Source organism: Homalodisca vitripennis, chromosome 6 (genome assembly GCF_021130785.1).
Source record: "Homalodisca vitripennis isolate AUS2020 chromosome 6, UT_GWSS_2.1, whole genome shotgun sequence".
NCBI lineage: Eukaryota > Metazoa > Arthropoda > Insecta > Hemiptera > Cicadellidae > Homalodisca > Homalodisca vitripennis.
The window spans coordinates 97,491,209-97,511,201 of record NC_060212.1 but is presented as its reverse complement, the minus strand read 5'-3'; the positions used below and the strand labels follow the sequence as shown (position 1 = coordinate 97,511,201).

At 34.2% G+C, this 19,993-nt stretch overlaps 1 protein-coding gene across 3 annotated transcripts in view; it reads right to left on the bottom strand.

Moving 5' to 3' along the window:
• Positions 1–19,993, bottom strand: part of LOC124364603 (telomerase reverse transcriptase-like) — a 35,097-nt gene that overhangs the window by 4,678 nt on the left and 10,426 nt on the right. For 2 of the 3 annotated variants that reach the window (XM_046820200.1, XM_046820199.1), the window contains exons 5-10: positions 19,525–19,677; positions 16,612–16,723; positions 13,421–13,571; positions 11,988–12,200; positions 3,246–3,493; positions 1,592–1,817 (exon numbers count right to left, since the gene is read on the bottom strand). In XM_046820200.1, the coding sequence (XP_046676156.1) occupies positions 1,603–1,817; positions 3,246–3,493; positions 11,988–12,200; positions 13,421–13,571; positions 16,612–16,723; positions 19,525–19,677 (1,092 nt within the window). In that variant the 3' untranslated portion in view covers positions 1,592–1,602. The remainder of the gene's footprint in view (positions 1–1,591; positions 1,818–3,245; positions 3,494–11,987; positions 12,201–13,420; positions 13,572–16,611; positions 16,724–19,524; positions 19,678–19,993) is intronic. The other variant, XM_046820201.1, reaches the window with a different exon arrangement.

The following is a 19,993-nucleotide window of genomic DNA, read 5'->3' as shown; positions in this document are numbered from 1 at the left end:
CCTGAAATTATCGTTATCAGTGTAATTATGCCAATGAATCGACCCCCAGTTGGCTCAACTGCTGTGACCCGCTCAAGGTACCTTATCTGATACTGTATCGGCAATGAAATCTCTTCTGTTTCTATTTATGTCTTTCATTCTAATGCTGTAGATCCTGGAGCTTTTACTTGTTCATTTGCTCCATAGTACCTTAGTTATGTAAAAATTACTTAGGGGTTATCTCCTTGGTTACTTAAACCACTTTATCACAGTGATTGCTGAAGTAACCCAGAAAAACATAACTACTGAATCAACCCAACACCACAACATCATTAAGACCTCGGTATCAAAATTCAACTGACCTCAATTAGACCTTCATCAATAGAGGTTGTTTATTAAAAAAAATAGAACTATGAAAAATAGACATGAAAACGCTCAACCAGTTTAGATAGAATATCTTTAATAATACTGATTACATAAGCATACAAATTGATTTTCCTTGAAATCAATGAAATTCTCTTAAGTTACTCTTTCACATTATTAGCCCTTTTGATATCTTTCCCATTTCGACCTCCTCCAAACTAGCACGGCTTTGATTTCTTAGAAGAAATTCTTCCATCTATTTGAAGAAAAATCAGGATGTGTGCTTATATAATGTAAATTGGCCCCTGGACTATGAAATAATGTAAAAATGAAGTGAAAAAATCTCTTTTGCAAATCATACAAGAATTATTAATTCATAGCACTCCTCATCTAAAATTTAAATAAATAAATTTACTCCTATACAAAAAAAACCTAGAAAATTCCAACTTGAAATTACAGATCTCTATCTCTTTGATTCTTCAAGAATCCAAAAATCATACTTTGCAGATTGTTTAAACATTTGCTATGAAATTATCTACTTTTAGAGAAAAAGCAAGCACAGATTTATAAAAGGACAATCCTCTCCAACAACAATAGTTAAGCTTTTAGAAATAGTAGATAAAATTGAGTCTAAGAACTCAATCTTGGGTGTACAATCAATCCCAAAAACGAGCAAGTAATGACAAACTTTCTTCAGAGACTTTAAGTGTCCAGCACAATTAATGCACAGCACAACACTTCTGCCCTTTCGCCTTCGAGACCTACCTATCAGCCTTTGGTCGATTACTATAGGGTAATCACCACGTATGTATTATCTCACAGTATGTATGAGAACACAGAAGTTATACAACACTTTTATCTATGATACAACCATAAAATACTGTGTGGCAATATACAAAAAGCAATATTTATACATTTGCTATAGAATAGTATTGCTAAGAAAACTCAAATTAACTCAACATTTTGCCTAACTAGTTACATTTTCCCAAAAAAAGTCTTCAGTTTTCGGTTCACAATGCAGAATGGCATAAACAAAGCAAATCCGCAGTTATTAATAATTATGTATTTAAAAAAAACCAAAAATTTTTTATTGGAACTGAGTAAAATGATCTGATTAATCTGAAATTCTCATTACCACAATTGTAATAAGAGCAACAGACTCTAAAATAGAGAATAGAAACTTGGCCATAATTATAAGTATATAATAACCTCAAAAGGATTTTAAAATGTTGTGCAAAAATAATTATACCCGAGGTGGAACTAGTGGCCGTGGGTGAACTGTGCAGGAAGAGACTCAGTGATGGACTGCAGAAGACGAAGAGTTTTGGGCCGGACATTTGACCTTATCTGCTCTTCTAGGGTCTCCACGGCTGGGATCAGATCACCCAAGAAGTTGTTGTGATCTGTTATCCCGTGTGATAAACACAACCAGTATGCTCGAATGACCACCCAGCGAGTTTCCTGCAGCCACATTCCTACACAGCATGTGCACATTCTTGGATATTATGATTACAAGAATACTTTTCTGTGTTTTAAATGCCTTTCCAGGATCCTAACTTAATACTAGAAGTGGCTCGCACCACATTTGTGAGGGAAACAGGATTTTTCCGGACATTTGTCATCATTCAGTAATACAAAAAATCAGTAACACTACGTTTTGAGAGCTGCAATCTGATCTCTTCTTCAGGTAAACAATTACAAACTAGGTTAAAATAAACAAATTATACCAGAGCGTTGTGACACGCGTAAATCAGGAGTCACAACCACCATGTTGTGTGTTAACCTTACTAACTCTAAAACATGCATTTAATAAAAAACTAAACACAACACTAATTATTAAAACAACTACAGAATACAGCTCACAATAGGTCTGCATTCGCTGACCAACCACCTACGACTGACCAGAGGCCAATAGCAAATGGCAGAAACAAGATGGTGGCAAAAAAGGAAGGAACAGGAGTGGCCTTTTTTTATTAGTACTTTTTATTATGATCAGAAAGATAAATTAAGACTATCAGATGAAAACTCATTTATTTCTATTAATGTTGGTATAAAAGAGTTACAATGAAAAATACAGTATAAATTTATTTAACTCTTTAGAGACAAGTCAATATTACAAGAAGTAAAACACCGAAGTATTTTTATGGGATTTGCAGAGTTTGGGGGAAATGGCTATTTTTTAGGAACTCCAAATGATATCCTTTACCTATATTTTTAATATTGACATTATAAAATGAGTTACCAGAATATATGTTATTTACTTTCAAAAAAACATATTAGTATGAATTATTAATACTTATAATAAGTATTGTAAATTTGAAATTTTTGAAAACAAATAGTTTCAAACCACTCCTGGCCAGTTATAAAATAATGTTGAGCCATAAAGCCATATTTATTCTAACAGTGAATATGTCCTATATACAACAACAAAAAGTATGACTCGAAAAATTCAAAGTTAGGAATTTATATTTTATATATATATATATATAATTTCAATAAACATTGAATCACAAAAAGTACTTGCTCCGCCGGGAGTCGAACCTGGATCTCTCACTTGCTGGGTGAATGTGCTACCATTACACCACAGAGCGCTTACTTTTTCCGATTCAATTATTTTGTATTTGGCCATATCTGTCACATATGCGTTTTTAAATAAGCAAACTAACATATGATCGGAAGACCAAATACCTGTCAAATGACTTTTATTTACATTATTGTATAAATGGCATTAGCCTTATTTAATTTCAATAAACATTGAATATGAGAGTCATCATTAACAAACTGAATCAACACTGCTACTGGTGTTTTTCTTGTTAGATGAATAAAAAAACCCACAAACACACACACACACACATATCCAAAGTAGAAATGCCTTTGGAATTAAAGAGGAATTAAAAAATTACCGTCAGAAAATCTGAGCCTGCGAATTCTCTTCGCAATGTTTTCAGCACTGTAGCGTATCAAACCCACCAGTGCTTCAAGATCCAATGATGTCCGCCAGGATCCCAGCATCGCCTTGAAGCTACAAGCTGCTAGACAAGCAGTCTGGAACACGTTCCACATAGATCCTTCCACAGACATGTAATCGAGGTCAGTCGTTAGAGAGTTCAGCTTGAAAGTCACAATCCGCTTCAGCTTATCCTCCATCACCCTGTAAAAGTTACTCACAATATGGCAAACGCCCTGAAATGCAGAAATTGGGAGACCTTCGCTAAAGTTATTACTACACTGTAATCTAAACTTGCCTAGACCTGAACAATTTTATTTAAGTTCTGTTTACCTTGTACAGAACAGAACTCACTCATTTATTGGCTATTAAGTTCCCTGCGCAGATTAGAAATAACAGAACAAGGCTAAACATACGAACAATCTGTCTTTTTTTGTACAAAATAATTCACTACTAAAATATATATGTACCACCATTTAGCCTTCAAATTCGTAAGTAAAATCAAGTGGGAAAAAGAAACTAGAAGCACAGATTAATTATAAAAAGAAGAGGTAATTTCTTCTGCATTCTAGGAAGGACAGCATATTCTGCCTTTAACCCTCCGACTGATAAAAAGAAACTTCCAGAATGATACACTGGTTTTTTGCCTTTGCAATGCAGGATATTTTTCACATTAAAAAAAAAATATGTGCTGAATGATAAGTAATAAGTGTTATAGATCATTCTTCTCAACCTGAATTCTTCTCTATCTAACCCCAATCCTAACAATCAAAGGCTAGCTTGTCCAATATCATTCAACAGCTCTGACACCATTCAAGAACTTCAAAATAGTCTAATTGAAAATAACTGTTTAGAGAACTCAGATAGTCAAGAAGATAAATTGGAAATGGCTGCAAAGATAGGATCAGCACTAGTAGAAGAAAACAAGTTTTTAAAAGAGGAAACACTCAAGCTGAAAACCAAAGTTAGCATTATGGAGGAAAAATTGGAGGAAATGGAAAACCTAGAAAAGGCACACATTGACAAAATAGAAAACCTTTTACAGCTTAATAAGGATATTGAGGGTCAACTCACTAAAGAGAAGAAACTTTACTTAGAAGCACAAACTATTTATGAGGAAAATGACTCAAAACTCGGTCTACTCATTTATGGTTATGTTAAGAAGATAGCGGAACTAGAAAAAACTGTTTCAATGCTTAAAAGGAAAACTGAAAACCAAGTCTCAAAAACAAGCATTTTGAAACACACTAAGACTCAAACTTCCTCCTGTAGAAAAGGTAATCATGAAACTAGAGACAGCTCAATTTTTTTCAAAGTTGAAATATCTAACATAAAAACAAAACTTGAACGAATGGAGATAGCTATTAATACTTTGACCTCAAGATCCAGTCTAACATTTAGTGAAAAACTAGAAAACACCCTGACATTACCGATGACAGAGACAATCCAAGCCTTGACTTCAGGAACCAGCCAAACCTGCAAACAAAAACTGCAAACCACTCTGACAGATTGCAACCTATCCCTGACTTCAGGAACCAGCCAAACCTGCAAACAAAAACTGCAAACCACTTTGACAGATTGCAACCCACCCCCGACTTCAGGAACCAGCCAAACCTGCAAACAAAAACTGCAAACCACTTTGACAGATGCAACCTACCCCCGACTTCAGGAACCAGCCAAACCTGCAAACAAAAACTGCAAACCACTTTGACAGATTGCAACCTACCCCCGACTTCAGGAACCAGCCAAACCTGCAAACAAAAACTGCAAACCACTTTGACAGATTGCAACCTACCCCCGACCTCAGGAACCAGTAAACAAAAAGTACATACACCCCGGAAAACCAGAGGTAAAAAGGTAAACATGTTTAGTGTCTCCCTGCAAGTGGCCAAAGCTGCAGATAAAGCAAATTCACTGAAGCTCCAAGTGAATGGAAAGCCTTATGGAAAGATGAATTTGAGCAATTCTCCTCCACTTAATTCAATATCAAAAAGAAGCGATGAAACCTATGAGGACTTCTTCATAAAATACATTGCCTTCTATAAGGAGCATATGAAAAAACATTATGGGTATGCTTGTAATAGTGGTGATCTGTCATGCACTAACAATGAATCTGCCTTAGCTTCTACGAATTTCTCTAGCACATCCAGCAATTTTTTAGAAACAAGCCAACCTCACGACGCACCTGTCTAAGTAACACAAAAACAGAGAAGCTCATAGTTTTTCATCAGAACATAGACAGAGTAAGCAATAAAATCGAAAGACTGGAACACCAACTACATACTAAACCTGCTGACATAGTGGTCCTAACTGAGCACGGACTAAAACAGCATGTCATCAATCATGTGAGGCTCAGTAATTATGACTTTGTGTGTGCATATGGCAGAACAGAGCATATCAAGGGAGGAGTTGCTATATATAGACACAAGAAGTTAGCCAACAAAACCACCACTCTCAACCTGGAAAAATACAGTATAGAAATGGTATGTGAGGTAACTGGAACTAAAATAAAAATTAGTAATAAAAAGGACATACATATATTAGGCTATTACAAACCACCGAATGCAAATCTTGAGACTGCACTCCAAGTGATAGAAGACACCTTAACTGAAGTCAAAAGACACAACTCTTACATCATAATCACTGGAGACATCAACATAGATAACCTTACCAGAAACCGAGAACAAGGTGCACTAGATGAACTGCTGGCTTCACATGACCTAAAGAGACTTGCCCTGCCACCAACGAGAGTCACAGCCACCTCTAACTCCTCTATTGACTTTATATGCACTGACCTCCCACCCAGTAAACTAAATGTCGAAATCTGTAACACTGGCTTATCAGATCATACTGGCCAATATTGCACAGCTGACTTTCCTAAAATATTTGAAAATATAACATTCTCAACATACAGAAACACATGCGTGAGGAACCTAAATTACCTAAAATCTATCCTAGCCACAGAAACCTGGGAGAATGTGACGCAATCGAACAACATTGATGACGCTTACGATAACTTCCTTAATACCTTTACAAGGGCATTAGATCTTGCCTGCCCACTCAAGACCAAGAAACAAAGCCACTCTAGAAAGAACACAGTCTATGATGAAGAAACCTTAAGATTACGAAAGGAATTTATCAATGCGCAGGATAAGTTTAATGTCACAGGAAGAACTGAAGATAAATCTGAGGCAAGCCAGAAGAAGAAGGCCTATGATCTGAAACTCAGGCGACTTAGGAAGGAAGCTAATGCAGACCACATATATCACGCTAATAACAAAACAAAAGCAGTCTGGGAACTCATAAATAGAGAAAGAGCTGCTAAGAACAAATCAACATCAGACTTGAATCATTTAACAATCAACGGAATAAAAGAAACGGACCCAAAGAAAATCGCTGACCACCTTAACACCTTCTTTGTAAATATAGCAGAAAACACGCTAAAGCAACACCAAATATCGAATGACAACTTACTGTATAGTCCATGCTACAATATAGATACCACAATGACAGAAATGACCCCAACCACAGCCAAAGAAATTAAACAAACAATCCGTTCATTGTAAGTACAAGTTCAAAGTAAAACCTCCTCGGGTTTGGACGAGATTTCATCAAAAATCATAAAATTTTGCGAAGCTGAACTTCTGAAACCAATCCTTCACATCACTAACATATCCTTTATACAGAGCATATTTCCAAAAAACTTAAAACAGGCCAAAGTATACCCTAAATATAAACAAGGAAACAAAGATGAAGCAACAAACTACCGTCCCATTTCACTACTACCAACTGTATCAAAAATAATAGAGAAGATCACTCTTTCTAGACTACTCACTCACCTACAAGACAATAACCTCCTATCCAATAATCAGCATGGCTTCAGAAAAGAAAGATCTACATCAACTGCAATAAGAATAAGAATAAGAATAAGAATAAGAATAAGAATCATTTATTCCATTGATCTGTTTACAGAAATAGGACAAGTCATTTTAAAATTACATACATTGTTAGAGCTAAAATTGCATTAACACAAAAGTGTTGTAAAAAGTTCACATGAAATTTAAGTAAAGTAGCAATAAATAAAAGTAATAATAGACCTTGTTGAATATATTACAGACAACCTGGAAGAGGGCAACACCATCACTAGTATCTTTTTAGACTTGAGCAAAGCTTTCGACTGTCTTGGCCATAAGCTCATCCTAGCCAAACTACAAACTCTTGGCGTCCAACAGTCAGCCTTAAAATGGTTTGAGAGTTATTTGAACGAAAGATACCAAGTTGTAGAGGTTAAACAGAGAAGAATGGGAGAGACCTGTACTGTTAAATCTGAAAAACTACCTATGACTCGAGGGGTTCCCCAAGGCTCCGTCTTAGGACCAGTGTTATATATTTTATTCACCAATGACCTGCCAATATTCTTGGAAAACTACACAAATTCCATCATGTACGCAGACGATACCGTACTACTCTCAGCCCAGAAGGATGTTGAACAGCTAGAAATAAACTCCTACATCTCATTCAATATGGCCCAACAATATTGCAAATACAATGATCTGGTCTTAAACAGCTTGAAAACTAAACAACTCACTCTAGGAACTAATAAAAACTATGTGTCCGAAATCCCTGGTATTCAAGAAACAGAGGACATGAATTATTTAGGAATAACACTAAATAATACATTGACATGGACAAATCACATTGACAACTTATGCCTGAAGCTAAATTCATCACTCTATGCTTTGCGAAGGACCCATGCAACAAGCACTCTTGAATCTACCAAAATAGCGTACTATGCCCTATTTGAAAGTCATCTCAGGTATGGGATAGCAGCATGGGGGGGCACAACTCAATTTAACCTACTAAAAGTCCTCAAAATTCAGAAGAAAGCAATCCGGTTAATGGGGAAGCTAGGATCTAGAGAAAGCTGTAGAGCTACTTTTAAAGAATTGAATATACTGACAGTGACTTCTCTATATATTCTGGAAACGATATTGTACTGCTTATTAAAAGACTTTCCTCGAAATAGTAATCTTCATGAACATAACACAAGACATGGTCAAGACTACCTACCTACCTCTTCACAGAACAGCTGTATTTGAGAAAAAACCAACCTATGCCGGGAAAAAACTTTTTAATGCTCTGCCAGAAGAAATTAAGAAAATAGGAAACAATCACATTAACATGAAGACTGCAATAAAGAACTGGCTCTTGCAAAGAACCATCTACACAGTGGAGGAATTTTACTTATGGAGACTGACAACTTGACAGAGACAAACATGAACTTTTATATTTTATAACTATGTAAACTTTTTGTTAATTGACGCTACTTGTAATCTTAAAGATTATCAATAAAGAATTTCTGATTTCTGATTTCTTTTGTTAAAAACCAGAGACAAATGTAAAATAATAAAAATATGCACTTACTAGAGCATTGTTTTTTTTATTTGTATATAAATTGAAAAATCTGTATTGTAAATTTTTGTTTTCTAAGTTTTTACTCAATGTAGTTTTCACATGACTTGAGATAGTTGTAATGACTCATTTCATACACCCATCTCACATTCATTTCAATATTTAATTTAATTTAGAAATGTACTAGTAATAATAATTAGATAATTAAGGAATAATTAATTTATAAATTGTCTCAAATTTTAATACAAACAATAATAAATACAAAATTAAATATATCAAAATTATTGAAAATTCACCTTATTACATATAAAACTCAAAAGTTGTAAAGTAAACTAAAGTCAGTGATACAGTGTGCAGGGATGATTGTTGAGTGAAGAGAGCAGAGGTTTAAAGGTTTAGAGGAGAGAGGGATATAGAAGAAGTGAAGCAAGATTATTATTTTAAATAAAGAAACTGGTTACATTTTATTCAGCAGTATTTGGTTCAAAAGAAAGGTTAATTTATTATATAAAGGAAGACAGACATTGGGTGAAAAAATTCCTTTTAAATTTAACAGTGATCCATTGGAAGAACATAAAACCCAGGAACATTCGATTTGGCTAACAATTCAAAATTAATATAATTAAAATTTAACAAAATTATTTTTTAAATTACAATATCTTTTATTAAAAACAATACCTAATATTTCTATTCCATTAAGCAGCACGACCACTCTGCCCTAAAATTTAAGAACTGCATTTAAAAAAATTTACCATTATTGTATCCTCCATCTTGTTTCAAAATTCAAACCTGTATGTCAATTTATCATCATTAAAGTTCACATTTGTATCATACTGAGTTATTTATTATTTCTAGCTATAATCATCAGAATACAAATTAAGTTTAACCATTTATTTAAAGTGTATAGTAGTAGTACATTACATAGTAAGATACTGTAAATGTACAAAATATACACAGTTTTGTAGCGAATAAATTGATTACTTATATACACTTATTTAAAACAAAAAAAGTGTTTTGATAAAAATGTAAACTATGTACTACTTTTTTGGCAATACGCGTATCCATATTGGTGTTTGATGAATTTTTTGGGGAAGAGGAATATCAGATAATGTTGAATTGTTGTCACTATCATTATCAATTTGTTCAGAACCCAACTCACATTCCACCAGTTTAAATTCATCCAGACTACCTGACAACATATCTGAAGAAGACATATCATTATGCAATTCATTTGCCGATTTGTCACTTTCATCATCAGAACTAATATTTTCATCCAATAGTTCATGTATATCATTTGAACAATGAGGATCGCCCATTTCACAACGTATCAATAAATTATAAACAACTAGTCTACATAATAACCTAGCAACAGTAGCAACAAAGAACGTGCAGCACGTCACCAGCAGTATGCCGAGCGACATTTAGATTAATACCAGTTGACAATGAGTAATATTACGAATATAAACTATATAAAATTAATTGGTATTTATGAGTAGATGATTCGAATGATGCAAGTTATATTTTTATAACTTAAATGGTTTTCACGTAAAAATAGCGGAAAGTTGACCAACAGCAGTGCCGTCTTTATCAATTCACAAGCGGTATTGATGAATGGCTGTGCCGTCGGTAATCAGTCGGAGAATTAAACACTCAGTGATCCCACTTTGCAGCATATATAAACTAAGTGACAGAGATAGCAGAGGTTATGAACATGTGAAAAGAATGTGTTTGTCACATATTAAATCAACATTTAGGCATAAGAAAGTTGTCTGTGCGTTGAGTGCCGTGTTTACTCAAATTAGACCACAATAGTGTTCGAATGAACATTTCCACCGCTCGTTTGGCGCAGTTTATGCATTTTAAATCCAAGTTTTGGGTGCAAATTAATTACTCTACATGAAACTTGGATACACTATTATATGCTCAAAACAAAAATACAGTCCAAACAGTGGACTACAAAGGGAGAACCGGTTCCAAAAAAAGCAAAACCTGTTTTTTGGCTGGAAAAGTGATTGTGACTGGTTGTGACAAGAAGCTTATAAATTGCACTTAGTCCTGTAAGAACCTTTGCGCTGCTTCTGGAGTGACAGGATATTCAGGATGGGTAAGGTTAGGAAATAGGGGCCGCCTCCTATCGAGATCCATGAGGAAGAATTAGGGCACTACATCTCAAAGTCATCCCGGAAGAAGGGGAGGCCAGCTCTGAACCAGCCTCTCCAGTCAAAGTAGGCAGGGGGTGGCACACCCTTGTTGAGGTTAACAAGAACCTCTGAGGTAAGGGACAAACCCCACCAACTCTAACTGTCATCTTCCACAGTAGACTAAACCTATCGAATTGCCCATGAACCCCAGAATCTCAACAATTGCGGTTAGTGATGTGCCGCTACTGGACATCCATAAGGTTGCCCAGATTGAAGTGGCACATCGGTTTTTGCTGTGCCCAGTGGTGGGTATAAACCAGCCAGAAGTGATTCCTGCTGGGTAGACTGTTTTTTGGGATAGTTATGTAGTTATTTTAATCGATTATCTTCAAAAAGGAAAAAACCATTACAGGAGCATAATATGCATCATTAATTGATAAGCTGGAGGCAGAACTTGCAGAAAAAAACGGCCAAATTTGCAAGAAAAGAAAATTCTGTTTCACAATGACGTCTCACACCTCAGCGGTTGCCATGGTGAAAATCCACGAATTACGGTTTGAAGTGCTTGACCGTCTGCCTTACTCACCAGATCTGGCCCAAAACGACTTCTTTTTGTTCCCTCATCTAAAAATTGCATTTGTAAGACAAAGATTTTTGTCAAATGAAGAGGCAATCACCTTTGTGAACAATTATTTTGCAGAGAAAAATGCTGACTACTATTTGGACGAGTTACAGAGATGGGAGTATCACTGGGAGAAGTGTGTTGAGTTACAAGGAGACTATGTTGAAAAATAAAATTTTCACAAAAATGTTTTGTATCTTTGTTAGGTCGGAAACTTCAGACCACCCTTGTAAGATCAACAATATTCACTGAATATGATCAGTGGGAAAACAGTCTTCATTTACAAATTAAATTAACTACACACATATAAATAAACATATTATCACTTTATGTTTAAAAGTCTCCAATTAGTTATTCTGCTTTGCTCAAATATTAAATAAATCACAGGTCATTCTTTGACATTAACAATGGTTTACCCTATCAAAAATTCTTAGTTTATTTCAACATGGTTATATTTTGAAGTTCCAGAGACACTTCTGAAACATACTGTACATGCAGAAGAATAATATTTTCAAAAACTTACATTAAAGGATTCGTCCAGTTTGAGAACTTAAACGAATTTCTATAAGGGGCCTTCTCACCCTGGTTAAACTTCACATAAATCTCTAAACTAACAGAATCGATTACATAACCAAAGAAATGGATTTCTGAACAGGTTTCCAAGTTGTGTTGTGTTTTTGTCGGATTTATGTACAGGCCGTACTCTGGAAATCCACTTGACATCACTTCCAAAAATCTGAAAAAATACATTAAATATTTAGTAATTCTTTTAAAAAGTTTTAAGTTATTGTTTGAAAATAAAAGTTACTTAAGATTCATTGGGATTTTGACATTGTACATCACTTGATTTGGAATTTAGTGTAATGCAGACAAGTACAAATATTTTGTATAGATTATTAGTTGAAAAGCTATTTAATTTTGTTTTACTACTTTACAGATGAACTACTCCACAAATAGTTTATTTATGAATGGCGTCTTGTCACAAAAAGTACACTTTCAGAAAACTAAAAACATAATTTCCAATGATATGAGACCTTTCATAAATAAATGATTCCAAATCTTGATCTGGGTATCTCACAGTAAAAAGCTCAATGTGTCATTTAGTTCGCCAAGATTTGTTGGTATTGATCAGCAAAATCGCAAACATCACAAACTACTGTCTAAATTTGTAAATGAGATGCTGAAGTTCTGTATTTACATGATACAATTTGGTGCATGAAATAAAACCTAATGATAAATATAAAAGCTTTACATTCCCTTCCAACTATCTGGTTTTCAACTATAGTTACAAAGGCTTTTTGAACAGCATTATGTTTATTGATGAGTTCATTGTCCATGTAATGGATTTTTAACTACCGCAATTGTAGAAACCAAAAGAATTCATTGGACAATCGCTCCGAGGTCGTGAGTTCATTTCTAGTGTGCAGGAGTAACCATCATGAGTTAAGCCAATGGGTTAAGTAATTAAATTAACACTTTCACAATGATGTGTACCCCATTGAGTATAGGCGATCTTACACAATTGCAGGTTGAGTACACAGCAGCCATCTGTAAAGCGTGCCGTACGGCTGATGGGGTACGTGTTGCTATCGATTTCTTTATTTAATTTTTTTGCCTGTCTTAAATTTGATCCTGCGCTTCAATAAATACTATCAGACTATCAAGGACCCCATCAAACACACTACTGCCTAATTTTTTACGTAAATTAATTTTTGAGTAACCGTTGGGGTACACAGAGAAACCTTGAAAAAACATATTAAATCTTTTTTTGTGCAAAATTATGAAGCCCACTTTTCCCTGCTATACTTAGATGTTTAACATAAAAAAAGATAACAATTTTTTACCATTATTATTGTAAAATTCAACAGCATATAAAAAAGTCAGGAAATAAGCCATCATGAACGTGTTAAGACCTTGAGAACTCATAACTTAAAAAATTTGTTATTACTATTATACCTGCTTGCCCTTGAGTTATCTGGGGTTATAAACAAATAGTCATCCACAGCTCTGACCATGGTATCACATGATTTTGTCCTCAATTCCGTCAATCGTGTTCTGTCCAAATGGGCGATGTACAGCTTGCAGAGGACCGCGGACAATGGCACAGCTACAGACAACATTCAATATTACAATTAATAATTATAACTTACAGTAAAACAATACAAATAAATTAAAAATATTTTTTATTTCAAAACTTTAAATTCTAAATTATGATTTCAGTAAATATAAGTAATATTATAAGTTTGGCTTAACAATTAATGAATATTCAAAAATTATCAACATCACTGCACTTACATTGCAGATGCTCCCTTTCTTCTTAAATTTAATTCTTTTCACTAATTTCACTCCAAGGAATAAAATACTCCAGGACGTGTGACAAAATATAAATATAGTTTATGATGTTTAGAAACTGGATAATTTTTTTATTTTCAGATAAAACTGTAGTGATACTGAAGAGCCAAAATGCAATTCTACTAGACCTGCTTTGATAAAAAAAAATTTAATTATTAATTAGATAACAAAAATAAAATGTAATTAATACATGAATGGTTTGATTTTAAAATGAATGCAAACTACTATAGTTGTTTACTAAAAGACCATGAACACTGAGCTCAAACTAGCGTACAAAGGCATCACATTTAATTTAAATGAAATTGTCACCTGGGCTCCAAGAATCCACTCATCTTAAAGTCAAGGTCACATAATCTGTCTGAACATGCACACTATTAACCTTCCGATTGCCATTCATTGGATATCTGTTGTTTATTTTCGTTCCTAAAACGCCAATCAACGGATATCCATTGATTTGGACTGAACGCTTAATCTCATTTATTATAAAATTTTACAAAACCCAATAGCATAATTAGAATAACTGATTTTATCAGGTAATTATCCGTTTTTTTAAACATATTATAAAATCAATTCTACTAAAAATAAAAAATAAAAATCATATTTTTTCTCACAGTATTTATCATTATAGTACTCTCTAGTTTATTGTAAATGAAATGATACCAAGTATTGTTCGGTTTACAGTTTAAACAGCTTATAAACATTTTTACAAATTAATATGTCTTTGAACACAAAAACCATGCTTATTGTACTACTTTCAGTTTTTGCGCTAAAACTAATTTCTTTGCCCAAAGACTAATACAAAACTATACATTTTCTGAAACTTGATTGAATTTGTGACCTTTAGGCAATCTTGAAATTTGAAACTTATATACTGAACTATATTTTTCAGACACACCTCTCCCCCTTTTTTACTTGTAAATAACAACAAAATTCCCTACTCACTGTAAAAAATTCAAATGCAAATATTTACTCGAGTTACTTATTATTATTGTATACAAAATACAAATAGGTTTGCAGTAAAAAACAATTTTAGAAAAATAGCTTGCAAAACTGGGATAAAAACGGCCTGGCATTTAAGGAAAATACTAAGGGCCGTCAGAGGGTTAATAGTTGACTGAATCTATATACCAATGTATCCCGTCATTTTGTTGTGTAATAGAACAACTTCTTTATGAATATAAATATAAAACTAAGGATAAGGCTGCACATGAGCTTTTATACAAGTTCTTTCACTCAAAATTTAGCTTTAAAACTACTTCTCTGTACTAATGTCATTTGCATTTTTTTCAACTAAACAATAAAATTTACATTACTTACATAATGTGAAAACTCATTCACTGTATTTATTTACAACAGCAGTTATTTGTCATTTAACTTTTCCTTTATAAATTTAACTTTCTACAACAAATTTTAAAATTTTCAAAATTAGTTTTAAAAAATCCATTTTTTATCACTGTATTTTGTCTTTCTATCGTGGTCTGATGATGTTTTCTTTGAAAACAAAAGGCCTCACAAGAATAACAATCGTATTTTAGAGTGTTTGTTTTTAAATCAATTAACTACAATTTATTGCTTTAACAATTGGTTTCAAAACAAAATATTTATTAAAGTTCAATAATATTATTAATAAAGTGTTTAGGCATAAATACCTTTAAAATATTTAAAAAGGTACCTCAAAAGCTTGATATCTTAACTAGGTAAAACCATATCAACAAAAAACAAAACTAATAAAATCAGCAAAGATTTATGATTTTTGGAATTTTTAATAAATAGTGAAGGTATTAATAAAAACAATCTGGTATAAACATTTTGCACTCCAGTTATTTAAATTATAGATAACTAACTAGATAACTACTGAGTCCTGTGATATTTTTAATTTCTAGGTTTTTGCATATGTTAGGTGTTGAGGTGTAAAACAAATCATACCAAAACATAACATTCGGTTCAGTCTTTTTCTTTCTATATGGTTTATCGTCTGCCACATACTAACTACAAAATAATAAATTTTATTAACTTTCGTCTTAGTAGCTTGCAATTGTGGTAACATACAATTTGACTTCGATTTAACTAACCTGGATGACGAGAATTAGAATTTAGCATATTAATAAAATTCTGGTTGGTTTCACGATTGTGGCCATTAATTTTTTAAATTGTCCATCATGAAGCAATGATTTTAAGATCAATTAATTTGTAATCAACATTAAAATCCAATACAAAAGGATTGAAGGTTGACAACTCATTAGGAGGATTATACCTGAATGGCAAACCAGAGGACTATACATGAGCCGCTTTGAAAGTAACCTGCACGGAGATTTGTTGCACATAGCGGGAGGGAACAGGAGCTCGACCACGCCTATCGCCAACCCCCTCTTTTACTGCTCGATCTATTTCCTATTATATAAAAGACACAAGTGGGAACTGAGTGCTTTGCTTCCCTGTGTTAGTGTTTTGGAGCGTCACGCTATGTTTTGTTATTCTCGTTGTTATGGAATAACAAATATTATTATTTATGTAAAGAATAGTCCATTGCATCTATTTAATATTTTAGTACAATTAAGAAGTATTTTAACAAGTGTTTATTGTTAACAGCTGTTGTTATTATTACTGGGTTTGTAAAACAGCTGTTACTTAACACAAAACCTACGATTGGTAAAGTTACGACTGAGCGTAGAGGGGGAAGTAAGTCCGTGTTTCTTCTCCCTCTTCCACATCACTCTATCTCTCTCACTCCTCCCCCCATACCGCTAACTTAACAGGTCACTTTCAGAGCAGCTCATCTAAACAAAGTGACTAACCCTGAGACAAGCCTTTGGTGACCAAATATGCCCGTTTCTCTCTCTTGATGGTTTGGTATTGTACTGCTTTCTGTACCGTACACATCAAGTCTGACACTTTCCTTATTGTTGTCTGAAAACATTTAAACAGCCTTGTGAGCAATACACACATAAAACAGAGAGCAAGAACATGAATGGCAAGGTAGAAAGTAACTCCAACATACACCGAGCAGGGATCACTTTTGGCCGGTTTATACCTTCCAGTTGAACCCACCAATGGGACAGCAAAAACCGATGTGTCACTTCAATCTGGGCAACCTTATGGATGTCCAGGAGCGGCACATCACTAACCGCAAATGTCAAGATTCTAGGGTTCATGGGCAATTTGATAGGTCTAGTCTACAGTGGGAGATGACTGTTGGAGTTGGAGACTGGTGGGGTTTGTTCCCTAACCTTAGAGGTTCTTGTTAACCTCAACAAGGGTATGCCACCCCCTACCTGCTTTAACTGGAGAGGCTGGTTCAGAGCTGGCTCCCCCTTCTTTCGTAGAGACATGACTTTGAGATGTAGTGCCCTAATTCTTCCTCCTCGATCTCGATAGGAGGCGGCTCCTACTCCCTAACCTTACCCATCCTGAATATCCTGTCACTCTGGAAGTAGTGCTAAGGTTCTTATACGACTAAGTGCAATTTATAAGCTCTTGTCTAAGAGAACAAAACAAAAAACAAAAAACTCCAACATAACCTCGTCTGAATTTGAATGTAGCTTTTTTCTTAGTATTGATTTGCAAATCCGATTTACATTTCTGAGCAATCCAGAGGACCCACTTCCTACAGTAGTTGCTGTTCATATGGAAGTCTCATAGATGGAAGTGATAAGGTTAGTCAGTGAGCTGAGGGATACACCAGCAGCTGACGTAGAAGAAATGCCTTGCTTCCTTGTGTGTTTTTCACTATTCAGTAAAGTATTATATATATATAGATAGATAGATACACACACACACATATATATATACATAATAAATGTCTATTACCCCATCCCAATTGTGTCATTTTATAAAGTGGTAAACATTATAATATATGAAAAGCAAGGTCATTTTTTACATAATAATGACATCATTTCTAAAGAGCAACATGGTTTCATGCAAGACAAATCAACAAACACAGCATTTTAAAATTTTCTTTACAATATTTTTTTGACATCAGTAATGCTTTTAATTGTGTAAATGATAGTCCTTTTGGGGAAATTGAAATATTAAGGAGTACTTAAAACTTTTTAAGTCCTTTTTTTAACTGAAAAAAGTATATAACTTATAATTTAACATGCAACAAACCAGCTGCTAATAAAAATCCATAATGTGAGCTGTGGAATGCCACAAGGCATGATTTTGGGTCCAATTTTGTTTTAATGGAATCATCTTTTCCTAGCTATTGAGTTAGAAAACTTTGAGAGAACATTCTGACTGCAGAAATGGATGATATTTAACATCTAAGCTTTCAGGCTCACACTGCATAAAAATATTGCTAACGCAATTCATGTTTTAAAGTTTCAGCCTTGTTATGGAGGACCATCTTCACTTAACAGATGTTGAACTGAAACTGCCATTATACACATATGCAACAACAGTTAAATTGAAGGGGGTAGAGTTGTGTCACTACTGGCTGAAGTTATAACTAATCAATGACCATTATGACCAACAGTGATCAATTCCTAGCAGAGATCACTTCTGGCTAATTTATACTTTCCGGCTGAACATACACTGGGGACAGCAAAAACCAATGTTTCACTTAAAACCTTATGGATGTCCAGGAGTGGCACATCACTAACCGCAAATGTCGAGATTCTGGAATGCAAGGGTAATTAGATAGGTCTAGTCTACTGTGGGAGATTACTGTTGGGAGTTTGTGGGGTTCGTTTCCTAAGTGTCAAAGGTTCTTGCTAGCCTCAACAAGGATGTGCCACCCTCTGCCTGCTTTGACTGGAGAGGCTGAGGTTCAGAGCTGGCTCCCCTTCTTTCGGAGGGACATGACTTGAGATTAGTGGCCTAAATTCTTCCTCATGGATCTTGATAGGAATCGGCCCCTATCCTTACCCATTTAGAATATCCTGTCACTCTCTCTGTAAGCAGGGCAAAGGTCATTATAGGACTAGGTGCAATTTCTAAGCTTCTTGTCTTAAGAGAGAAAAAGAAATAAACAGTGATTAATATCCAGTCTTCTTATCATATTCATTGTTATGTAGCTAATAAAAAATATTGCTTCTGAAAACGCTAGACAATAAATTAGGACCATAAATAATGTTAGTCAAATTTAAAATGTTAATAAATTATGAAGTCCTTCCTTGGGATTTGGCTGAACATTAGCAAAGACTATAACTAATGGTAAAATCTTGTGAATGATTTGAGCTAAAATCTAGAAATTTTGTAAATGTTTATACCATTAAATGTCTGTTTTCTACTAGATATCTCAAAAAAAAATGGAGCTATCCTTTACATTTTGCATGTAACTTTATTTGTAGATAGGCAACGTTGTGAATAATGATAAGCATGTGTCAATTTTGTTGAGTGTTTGTGTAGCCTAACTATCCAAAAGATATCTCGAGAAGGATTTCATCTGCAGACTTTATATTTTGTACGGAACTTCATTTTTACAAAGACAAGAGTGACTTCACAGATGTGTATGCCCAACCATGGGACAATTAACTGAGCGTTATTGAAGCTTATTACTCAGTAGGCTTGTAAAATATCGCTTCTGTCTGCTTGGGGCTGTAAAAATGTATTTTTGTTTGATTAATTTCTGTCTAGAGAAAACAAAATGAGCTATAGACTTAAAATTTCGCATGCAACTTCAATGAAACTTACGTGACCCTTGGTTTGGCATACTACTATCCTATGCTGTACTGAATAATATGTTGTAATATAAATTGAGTGCTTACTTTGTGAGGACTGGTGTCATATGAACTACTGTGAAGTTCTCTGCATATAGGAGGTCTCAGCCAATGTACCTTATCCATGTGAACAGTTCGGTTCATATAATCTTCCCCCATATATAACTCAGATGTTTCCTTTACAATCTCCAACAGTTTATCCTGCACACAAACAATTCCTTCGTAATCCTTGGGAATAATCACACTACAGTCATGTCTTTTTCCAACCAAACTTTAAGGATTTTTAAACAATCAGAAAAATACCTTTAAACTTACTGAAAAGAAAGGAAACCAAAGTGATCACAAACAAGAATTGTACAAACAAATTTGGAGTATACAAAATTAACTGTAATGACTGTGAGAGCTATTATATTGGAAAAACTGGCAGACATTTTAATAAAAGGTTTAAAGAACATACACAATCTTTGAAAATGAATAATATATCTACAGCAGAATCAAATTTTGCTAAAGATTTATT